This window comes from Amborella trichopoda, chromosome 6, assembly GCF_054954075.1.
Source record: "Amborella trichopoda isolate Santa Cruz 75 chromosome 6, AtrichopodaSantaCruz75HAP2 v2.0, whole genome shotgun sequence".
Taxonomy (NCBI): domain Eukaryota; kingdom Viridiplantae; phylum Streptophyta; class Magnoliopsida; order Amborellales; family Amborellaceae; genus Amborella; species Amborella trichopoda.
Window position 1 is genome coordinate 40,601,087 of NC_142341.1, and position 12,013 is coordinate 40,613,099.

Genomic DNA, 12,013 nt, shown 5'->3' on the forward strand with positions numbered 1-12,013 from the left:
GAAAAGGCAACGTGTGGGTACCTATAAATGAGAGCTGAGTAGCTTCTCATGGTCAAATTATGGTGATAAAGAACAGAGCTTTTAACATCTGCTTTAAAAGTGATACCAAAGTTGCATCTTTTCCAATCTTCTACAGTTCCCTGAACACCAGAACAAAATAACCATTTGGTTACCAAGAAGCATGCTATAGGATTTTCTAATGCTGCACGAACATTGGCTCATACTTTTGTTCATCTGAAATGAGAGTACAAAAATGAAAGACAAGGTCATAGAATCAGTAAATTATTATTTGATATAAAATTTACTTCTTGACTTTGTACTGAGAGTCTAATACAAAAGCAGAAACTAAACTCAAAGGTTCAAAAATGGGGGCAGGAGAGAGAAACAGTTTTTCTCACAACAGATCCACAAAAGTAATATATTCTGGAATTTTGGACCATGTGGCGGTAGGCAAGGTCCAATTACTTTGGCTGAGTCGATTTTCTGCTCTAATTGCACTTTTATTACATGTGCCTAGATTCCCTTATTACTTGTGCTACTCTATGTACATTCAACCATATTGAAATGAAAAAAATACATCACAATAGATAACAAAAACAATGACGAGGAATGGGTTGCTGCCCCATTCTCACAAAAACAAACTCAAAATGAACTGTGAGAATGGTCTAGGATTACCTCCAAGGACTTTATGTACCCATCGATCTTCCTTGATCGGTGGCATATCATAACTAGGGCAAAGTTCTTTTCAATTCTTACAGCCCTCATTACTTCTTTATTATCATCAAGTGGAAGAGTAGTGGAGACGACTTTGCCTTCTACTAAGAGATTTTTAAGGTGAGAAAGGCTTTTTAATTTGAACCCTTCAATCTTCGATCAGCCATCATGAATTAAGAATGAGACTTTGACCGTTACCTCTAGTTGCCCTTTTACCAAACTCTTTAAAAAAGAAAAAATGTTATTTTTTCTACTTCAAAAAGAATTCATACCATTTTTCCCATTCTCTCTGAATTCATATCTTTCTAAAAGTCATTCCTTCTCAAAGAGACCAATCCTTCTTCTAAAATAATTCTTATTAACTGTTTTATTTCAAATGGAGATTTGAAAAGAGAAAAGATAAAAAAATATAGGGAATATCCAAACCCTTTTATGTATTAGTTTCATAAAAATAATGAAATCTCTCAAACAAATTAAATAACTAAAAGAAAACAATTTCATGTGGGCTGGACTGCATTTCTACATATGCGGTCCAAAAAGTGTAAAGCATCCATCTTAAAGATAGATGCAAGTCGGTGTTCCATCTAAAAATAATGGAAACTAACGGTCCAAATGTTTTTTCACTAGAATTATTTTTTTTATTTTTTAAAATTTATTTATTTTTTTCACATTCATGATCTCCATGTTAGAGATTCCATATTCTCAAAAATTAAGTCTTAAAATCTATCTAAAAAATAGTTTTATTAAGGAGCCCGGATTTCTACATATATGGGCTTGGCTCCATAGAAAGCCGGTCCATAACTAAAAGAGGGCTTAGTGTTAAGTGGGACCCATCGCCTATAGGGCCCATGTGTTGCACATGAATCGCGAACACATGTATGCCCAATGTGGTCCACATGTTGCTGAAGTGAGAGGAGAAAAATATAATAAAAATTTAACTCTACATTGATTCACCTCTTCTTGAGAGCACAAAAACTATAATTTTGTGGCTCTAGAGAAAAGTAAAACATAATTAATCTCTGGGTAAAAGTGTAAATATGAAGCACTTAAAAATATAAGGACAACATGAAAGAGTGAGTGTGCCATGGGATGACACAGCACTTATTACAAGGCATCTCATATATGGTAACCATGAATTCACGTTCTACCTCCCAAACTTTCTTTTTGGGTAAAAAAAATTGATTGGGCTGAGAAAATCTACCTCTTAAACCAAGAGAGCCCATGACCTATGTATCTCTTCTATAAGGGCTTGTTATAGGCCCATCAAAGTTAGCCGACATGAAAATAGAGTATAAGGTTATTATGGATATCAGCCCCCTCCCCCAAAGGACAAGACATCTCACCTAGACATATACACAACTTAATGGTGTGGGGGTCCTCTCTCAGCACAAGCATACATAAACAGCCTAAATTCCCGAAGTCGTATAGGTGGTGCATTAAGGTTTTGGTCCTTGCTCTCACAACTGTTAGCATCCTTATACAAGAGTACTCACTCCTCTTGACTCATTGGGCATTCATATCTTTGTCAATTGAAGGGGTGGCTTAAATTTCTACCACCTTGGCCCCATGAAGGTCACCTCTGTAGGGATCTCGAGAACCCCTTAGCTTGCAGAACCGTGAATCCTAAATATCGAGAACCCACCCAAGATCGTGTACTCAATTGGCTAAATGCGAAGTAGATGAATACAACAATAAATCGAGTGCGAAAAATAAAACAAACATAAAAAGCACACCACGGCATCGACAACTAGAAATCCATTATCACAATGAATATTACAGTTTTGAATTACAAAAGATAATATTTATCTCTAAACATTAGGTAAAAGACCATCACCGATTTTTCTTTCTAAACCCGCTCGAGCGATACTGTCGATCAACATCCTCTTTCCCACCGCAATACCGTTATTGGAAAGATAACCTTGAGAGCAACCGAGAGACTTTTTCTCTTTAAAACTAAAAATTAACCAACTCAAAACTCATGAGAATACCGCCTCTCTCTCAAAGGCCATGTCTCTCTCTCTTTGAGACACACCTCCATATTGGAGATCTAATCTCTCAACCCCCAAGGGGGTGACCTTCAAAAGGATATGGATATTATGTTTTCCTTGATTCCTTTTATAGAGATTACCTTGAGTTTATTTTTTGCTCCCCAAGAAACCCCTTCATTTTTTTTCATATAACCCTTAATCTTTTAATAAAAGATAGGTATGGTGATTTTGACAGCCTCACTTCCCCTTTACTACTTTCGATATTAATGTTGTCGGGACCTTGTGAGTTATCATTCTATGAAGCTTAAGGTTGATGGAAATGCCATGTGAATTATGATGATTTGATATCCAAATGAGATCTAATTTTGCTGTCTAATTTTTTTTTTCAATTAGAAAAAAAACTTAAACATCCATGTTGGGTTTGGTAATAGCTAAATCACCATACCTATATTTTCTTCAAAAGATTGGGGTATTATGAGAAACATAAAATTAACTTTCTTGGGAAGTATCTTTATAAGAGAGTAAAGGAGGACATAATACCATCATTTGAGGGTCATCCCTTTGGGGGTTATGAGCATGGATCTCCAATATGGAGATGAGTCTCCAGGAGAGAGATATAGCCTTTGAGAAATGGGCAGTATTCCCATGAGTTTTGGATTGGTTAACTTCCACTTCTAGAGAGAGAAAATCTCTATATTATTCTCGAGGTTATCTTTTCAGTAGTGATAATGCGGTGGGAAAGATGATGTTCATCGACGGTGTTACTCGGTCAGGAGAGCGGGTTTAGAAGAGAAGATCTGTGATGGTCTTTTACTAATGTTTAGAGATAGATATTATATCTTGTAACCCAAAACTGTAATAGTGGATTTTTAGTTGTCGAAGCCGTGGATGTAGTCCCACAGAGTGAACCACGTAAATCGTGTGCTGTGTGTTGTTGTGATGTGCTTTTTATGTTTGTTTTATTTCTCGCACTCGATTTATAACTGTATTAATCTACTTCACAATTAGTCAATCATGTACACGATCTTGGATGGGATCGCGGTGTTTGGGATTCCCGATTTCGCAAGCTAGGGGTTCATGAGAACCCTACAATTAGTATCAGAGCATAAGGTATGTACGGGGCTAAGGCTTGCATTAAGAAAATGATGAATAGTGGAGTTTGATGGTTACTTGGTTTGGGGTAGAGAAGTATGAAGGTAAAGTGTTTGTGAAAATTTCATAATGGAGGCAAATGAGAAGAAATCAAGAAATATTCATGGTTTGAGGTGGAGAATATGAAAGCAAAGTGTTTGTGAAAATTCTACAATGGAGGCACGTATGAAGAAATCAAGAAATCTATTCAATGAAGATGTCAAGGCAATTATAGTGATTTTGCGATCAAGGTGGAGATTGTTGGGTTTGGTGATAGCTAAATTACCATATCCATATTTTTTTCTAAAGATTAGGGTATTATGGGAAATAGAAAATTAACTTTTTTGGGAAGTATCTTTATAAGAGAGTAAAGACGGACATAATACCCATCCTTTGAGGGTCACCCCTTTGGGGGTTATGGGAATGGATCTTCAATATAGAAATAGGTCTCGAAGAGATAGAGATATGGCCTCTGAGAGAGGGACGGTATTTCCCATGAGGCAAGTGAGAAGAAATCAATAAATCCATGGCTTGAGGTGGAGAAATATGATGGCAAACTGTTTGTGAACATTCCACAATGGAGACAAGTATGAAGAAATCAAGAAATCTATTCAATGAAGATTGTCAAGGCAAGTATGGTGATTTTGCTATCAATGTGGAGATTGTTGGGTTTGGTGATAGCTAAATCACCATACCCATATTTTCTTCTAAAGATTAGGATATTATGGGAAATAAAAAATTAACTTTCTTGGGATGTATCTTTATAAGAGAGTAAAAGATGACATAATACTCATCATTTGAGGGTCACCCCTTTGGTGGTTATGGGAATGGATCTCCAATATGGAGATGGGCCTCCAAGAGAGAGAGATATAGCCTTTGAGAAGAGGCGGTATTCCCATGAGTTTTGGGTTGGTTAACTTTCACTTCTAGAGAGATAAAATCTCTATATTGCTCTCGATGTTATCTTTTTAATAGCGGTATAGTGGTGGGAAAGAGGATGCGGATCGACGGTGTTGTTCGATCGGGAGAGTGCGTTCAGAAGAAAAGATCGGTGATAATCTTTTATTGATGTTTAGAGATAGGTATTATCTCTTATAACTCAAAACTGTAATCTTCATTGTAATAGTAGATTTCTAGTTGCCTAGGTCGTGGATGTAGTCCTACGGGGTGAACCACGTAAATCGTGTGTTGTTGTGATGTGCTTTTTATATTTGCTTTATTTCTCGCACTCGATTTATAGTTTTATTCATCTACTTTACATTTAGTCAATCATGTATACGATCTTGGGTGAGATCCCGGTGTTTGGGATTCCTAGATCCGTAAGCTAAGAGTTCATGAGAACCCTACAGTCCAAACAAAAAAAAGTATGTTTTGATGCATGCTAGGAAACAGTCAAATCAAACTCACCTTCTTCACGTGGAGCGCCTCTCCAACCCTCTCATCATTTGCCCAATAATGGGAAAGTATATAGCCATATTCCTGCATAGCATTTTGAGAATGTAAAATAACAACATAGAAGTAAAAGAACCTGATAGAAAATCCGTAGTTATGTTGTGTGCATTAGATAAAGAGAGATAAACTCAATTTGTGGATGTAAGAATCTGATAGAAAATCAGTAATTATGGTGTGTACATTAGATAAAGAGAGAGAAACTCAATTTTTAGGTGTATAGCAAAGAGAGAGGTAGAGGGTACCCTGTGTAAAGTATAAGAGAGCAAGAGAGAAGGGTCATCATCATTTTAGCTTTTTTTAATTAATTGGGTCTCTTTCTCTATTCTTCTCTTAAATGTCATATCCTAAGTGAGGCTATAAGTCTCCATATAAGATTCATGATGTGTTTTGACAAAATTTTATACTCACTACCTACCTAACACAACAATGCCCGTTTACTTGAACATGGATAGGTTAATAAAAAGTTCAAGATCACTGCTCTTCTTAAACCAAGAGTACCCTACAAAATATAAGAGAGAGAGGGGGTACCCTGCAAACTATAGGAGTTGATTGGAGATGTATGTCAGAGGATTTATCATCGAGCCATCTCCTCAGTCCTGTTCCTATTTCTAGTCTTGGTCTTGGAGAAGCAAAAGGGCATGATGGCTCCAAAATGTGGACTTCATTAATTCTTGAAAGGCACTGCAAATACACAATCATTGCCCTTCTTAGCTACCATTATTGCTTTCTATAATAATATGATCCAAGAAAAAAGGGATGCAAATAAATAGACTTACTTCTTGCACAGCTTGCATGTTTAAATTACACTGCGAACCTTTTGGGTGAGCATAATTGCCATTGCAACTTATCTTGGTGGCCTGCAAGTCACTCGACAGGCTCTTAAAATTTACTCCATATATATCTTCAATCATATCAACACAATACTTTAGGCGCCGTTTGGATACTTAAAATATGGAGACACCCACTTTATAAGAAACAATTAATTCCACCAAAATACCCTTAAGAATTAGAGAGAAACTATATCTAATTTTAGAAAGAGAAACTACTTAAAAAATTTTAGAGAGAAAAACTATTTTAATTTTAAGCTTGAGAGAGAAAATATCTTGAAATTTTAGAGAGAGCAATTATATCAAAATTTAAAGAGAGAAGTACTTAAAAAGGTTTTAGAGAGAAACTATATCAAACTTTTTACCAGAGAAACTATTTCCAATTTTAAGTTCTAGAGAGACACAATATCTTTAAATTTTGGAGAAATGAACTATATCAAATTTAAGAAAGCAAAGTACCTAAAAAGCATTTAGAGAGAAACTATCTCAACATTTTTAGAGAGAGAGACTATCTCAAATTTTAAGTTTTAGTAAGAAAAATTATCTCAAAATTTTTAGAGAGAAAAACTATCTCAAATTTAAATTTTTATAAAGAGAAAATACTAGAAAATTCTTATAGAGAGAGAAACTATCTCAAATTTTCAGGTTTATAGAGAGAGTGCTTGAAAATTTTTAGAGAGAGAAACTATTTTAAATTTTAAATCTTACATAGAGAAACTATATGAAATTTGAAGATTTAAAAAGAGAAAGTACCTGAAATTGTTTGGAGAGAGAAACTATTTCAAGCTTTTTAGAGAGAGAAAGTTTCTCAAATTTTCGTTTTAGAAAGACAATGTACCTGGAAATTTTTTGAGAGAAACTATCTCAAAACTTTTAGAGAGAGAAACTATCGTAAATTTTGACAGTTCGAAAATGCATTACAAGATACACTATTTCCAAGACTTGAAATTCATTTTTTCTCGTATACATACATCTTGAGAACAAGAATATTCATTTGAGGATTTTTGGATATCGAAACATCTAGTGAATATTTGAGATAAGTCTTAATTTTGTCACAGATATCTAAAAAAATTATCATATGGATATAGAACTTGACCTTTCTAAAGATCTGTACCAAATTTAATGGTGTTCCTTTGGGGTCCTACACACATGGGTGTGGGAGAGTCTCACAAGGTCATTTCCCTATATATATATATATATATATATATATATATATATATATATATATATATATATATATATATATATATATATATATTCTAATAAAAATAAATAACAAAAAAAAGCCATACACATTTTAGGGATATTTTGGTCATTTTTCGTACTAAAAAAATATGCTTTATTATTAATATCATTTGCACGCCCCCCCCCCCCCCCCCCTATTAGATGTGTTCACACCCTAAATATTGTGCAAAATGATTTATAAAATAAAAAATAAAATACTTTGAGCCATTAAATCAAGATCTAACTTATGACATTGTGATTGAAGTCATCCTAGATGTCCATTCTGATTTGAAAGCATAAGAACATGTATCATACATATTTTATATATAGGTGGCCCCACATGTAAAACTTCTTCTTTAAAGATATGGTAAACCAGATCAAAATTACCAGCCAGGGACACCAACTTAACTTGAAACAAGAATAAGCAATGAAAAAATCCCCAATACCTCAAACAATTCATCTGATATGAGCCCCATCCCATGAGCAAATGGAACTAACTGGGAATCAAACTCAACATCTGTGCCTGGATTGCCCACCAAGTAACCCTGAAAGCCATAACTGACAAATTAAAAACCCTCTGATATCATAAGAATACAACATTTTCATTGCAAATCATTTCCTCATTTGAGATTGCAAACCTTGAGATTAAAAACAGGTCGATAACCGGAATCAATGCCTGCAACAACACCTCAATCAAAGAAATCAAGCATGACACATCATTTCTGCTTAAAACAACTTTAGGAGAGAGAGAAAGAGAGAGAGTAATGTGGGGGTACCATTGGCTATTTCATAAGTTAAGACTGGGACAGTTATTCCTGAGTAGGAATCCCCTGCAATGTAAAGTGGGTTTGACAAGAATTCTGGGTATTCAATGAACCACTGTTGTACACATGACAAAACTGTATATTACCAGTCATCATAATGTAATGACGAAAGGTCGTTATAAATGTTGACTGTAGAGTTTACTTACATTGGTCAAAAATTTAAGGAGATCTTTCACAGTCTTGGAATCGCTGGTGGCATAGTCTCCAGGCGTCTTGGAATATGAAAACCCAGTTCCAACTGGTGAATCCACGTATAATATGTTGGCAACCTGAAGATGAATATAGTTTGAGACAATGTTTAAACAATCGACTCGACCGAGGTATCGGACCTTGGCCGAGGCTAGATACCCGTCGAATCCAAAAACGCCGGTCTTAGAGGTGAGCAGTGAGATACCTAGGTATAGTACTTTTATATCAGTACATAAACCATTTTGTATTGAATAATAATATAGTTATCTAATAAAATGTGCGAAATTAAACTTCCCACTGACCTTAGTAGTGGTAGCTCTTACTGTAATTTGAATGTTTGGATCCCGATGTGGAACCTCATGTGCTAAGGTTTTGCATCATTTTCTATATTAATTTCTCTTTTTTTTACATCATCATAATTTTTTTCTAATTAATTGGGGTCGTATTCATAAATCTTGATCCGTCATTCTGCTCTACTGTAGGATAGAATTTATGATAAATTTTGATAAAATTTTGCGTAGGCTGCTTAACTAACACAATCTCGGTTCAAATTGGATCTTGGAAATTCAGATCCAGATCTGGATCTGAATAGTATTCATTGGATTTGGATCCAAACCCGAATCTGAATAGTATGTATCGGATTCAGAACAGAATTGAATTATGTATATACTATTTTAAAAAAAAATTATATATATAAAATAAAAAAATTACTATTTAAAAAACTGGGTTGGATCCGAATTTGGATCTAAATTGGATCTACCTACACTTGTGTCCGATCTGAATTTCAATTCGGATCTGACTTTTGGATCCGAATCAGGATTTCAGATCTTACCGAAAACCGATTAAAGTCCAACATCCCGGTTTCAAATCTAGATCGGGTCAACTCTCACCCCTGTACTAGGTGGTCAATACATATCGAAGCTGGATTGGTGTTGACATGCGAGACATGGGAATAGCCCATATGTCAAAGTAGCACGGGATGTGAGACAAAAAAAGAAATTATCAGAAACGATGAAAAATGAAATTATCAAAACCAAAAAAAATAACATACCTTGGTCCAAGAATGAGGGTTGAGTTGAAGAGCAGGTACAGTTCCATCATATTCCACCACCTTAAAGCGTAGAGGGCCTGCAACTAGAAAGGTTGGGAATCAGTGGAGAGATGGTAAAGGTGCATTAAGAAGAGAGGCCATGCAACACGTCCATCGAGCAGAGCACACCCCGGCCCGACCTTTTATTTTAAAATAAAATAAGCTCAGTTTTTCTTAAAAATAACATTTGCAGTCCCAAGTCGGCTCAAGATCAGGACCCAAGTTATTCCAGTTTTGAGGAAACGTGGAGTCACCCTAATCCTCTAGGTTTTTTACTTTTTTAATTGTTTTATTTTAAGTAGTGTCAAAAATAACATGTCGATACAGATCAAAATTGAGCAATCTGGATTGAAAATCGGTGGAACTGGTATGGTTTTCAGTCAGTACCAAGAACGCCAATTCCATACAGAACTGGCCGGCTCTTTGATCCGACTATGGAAACGCCCAAGTCGGACAACATGAATCAGAATGAAACCATGGCTACTTAGATGAATTCTAATTTTTGAGACATTGTCTTAAAATACATTCAAAGTTTTAAATGGGTGAGTAAGATGGCATTAAATTTGAGTAATAGCTACTGGGATTCACATACACTAACCATTAAAAACATATTTTATTAGTTAAATATTGTTTGTACTTATATATAGATTATGGTTTGTATAAAGTTGCAAGTAGAAATAGAGATGCATTGTTCTACCCGTCTATTTTAAATCAAGCGGTATATATTTGATGTCTTTTAAAACAATATTCAAAAGTAGCATATGCAATATCAAACCTACACTATCCAAATAATATGGACGGTTTGGATTACTTAAACCATAGTTCTATAAGTAAGGTTGCACAATTATATCGACTTTTACCTTAAATATATGCTCCAAATATGTCTTAAAAACTATTAAAAAATAATAAATATAAAATTCAATATCCATTACCTCTAACATATAAAACCAGTGACAAGACATCCGGCATTTCGGATTAGGAAGGGCGATCTAGACTGGGAATCGATCAAGATTAACATGGTTCCTTGTTGGAACAGGGAATCGGTCAGGTTCTTTTGGAATTGCTCGTTTACCTTAGGGAACTGGGTAGTTCATACAAACCAGATTGCCACACAATATATTATCTTATGCCTTTTTCTTTTTTTCTTTTATAGCTTTATGTTGTAAAATTTTGTTTATTATGATTATTTGAGCTTTGGGGTATGTTAAGCCCCAACATTTGTTATATAATTTTAATATTTTTTGTTATTATAACAATAATATAATTTTAATATTTTTTATATAAATTCAAATAGCATGAAATTTAGAACATAAACTATTCCCATCAAGGCGCACATAATAAAAATATTAAAAAAAATAATTTACATAAATAAATTAACCCAAAATACCCTTTGAAACTTTTAAGGGGTATTTTGGCTAATTTAATTTATACGAATTATTTTTTTCATATTTTTATTAGGTTCGACTAATCTTGAAGAATCGGCTATCCAAATTTCAAGTAATATGGATTTTTAGAAAAAAAAACTAAAATTCAATTAACGAAATACAATTGTGACCATTGGATTGGTCCAGATTCAATCTAGGCCGTTGGGCTTACACTGTTCCATGAGCCCATGGGCTCATATGAGCTTCTATGGGCTCATATGAGGTTCCATGGGCTCACATTCCATATATATATATACTACACAACACCTATAGGAAAAAATGAACAGTGTTTTAGCCCATATGCTCGGCGCCGTTTGATTTTTTTGAACGACATGGAATAAAATACTGCAACCAACATAGTAGGTCCGTTGCGGTAAAAAGACCACACGAAAACTGCCACAGACCACAAGTTGTCCGTTGCAGAGCAAAACATGTTCAAAATTGCCTATAGGTATTTTTAAGAGTTATATATATATATATATATATATATATTTGTGAAAATTTCAAATTTGCTTTTGTTTAATGATAAAATTACCTATTTGAATAATATTTTAATAAAAAGTAATGATTGTTTTGATAAATACACCCATCACAGCTCCTTCTAACTTGAACCTTTGTATTTTGAAGGGTTGTTAACTCTAGACAAACCCTATATATATATATATATATATATATATATATATATATATATATATATAGGAAAAAACTAAAGTGTGCAGCCTAGCTTAAATAAGCTCAATGTGCCAACGACCCAGATTGAATATGGGCCAATCTAATGATCACGGATGTCTGATAGTGTTTGAATTTTTCATTTTTTTTTACAAATCCAAATTACTTTAAATTTTAGTAGTATGTTCTTCTCATCAAGGCGTACCTAATAAAAATATAAAAAAAATTATCAGTAAAAAAATAATTGACCAAAATAACCATCAAAAATTTATAGGGGTATTTTTTGTCAATTGTTTCTTGTAAAATAGTTTTTTTATTTATCAAAAATAGGGGAATCTTCAAAAATTATAAAAAAAATATTTTGCATGAAAACAATTCACCAAAATACCCCCGAAATGCTTTGGGGGTATTTGGGTCAATTTATTTTTATGTATAAGTTTTTTTAAAATTTTTATTAGATGCGTCTCAGTAAGATATACGT

General features: G+C 34.1%; 1 protein-coding gene across 6 annotated transcripts in view; it reads right to left on the minus strand.

Annotated features, from left to right (window-relative positions):
• The window catches only part of LOC18429981 (serine carboxypeptidase-like 17), a 32,106-nt gene that overhangs the window by 12,223 nt on the left and 7,870 nt on the right, over positions 1-12,013 (minus strand). For 2 of the 6 annotated variants that reach the window (XM_020664718.2, XM_020664717.2), the window contains 9 exons: positions 9,401-9,483; positions 8,307-8,429; positions 8,113-8,215; positions 7,975-8,012; positions 7,783-7,881; positions 6,062-6,142; positions 5,814-5,966; positions 5,241-5,312; positions 22-140 (listed from right to left, as the gene is read on the minus strand). In XM_020664718.2, the coding sequence (XP_020520377.1) occupies positions 22-140; positions 5,241-5,312; positions 5,814-5,966; positions 6,062-6,142; positions 7,783-7,881; positions 7,975-8,012; positions 8,113-8,215; positions 8,307-8,429; positions 9,401-9,483 (871 nt within the window). The remainder of the gene's footprint in view (positions 1-21; positions 141-5,240; positions 5,313-5,813; positions 5,967-6,061; positions 6,143-7,782; positions 7,882-7,974; positions 8,013-8,112; positions 8,216-8,306; positions 8,430-9,400; positions 9,484-12,013) is intronic. The other 4 variants (XM_011623521.3, XM_088870804.1, XR_016058503.1 and 1 more) reach the window with 2 other exon arrangements.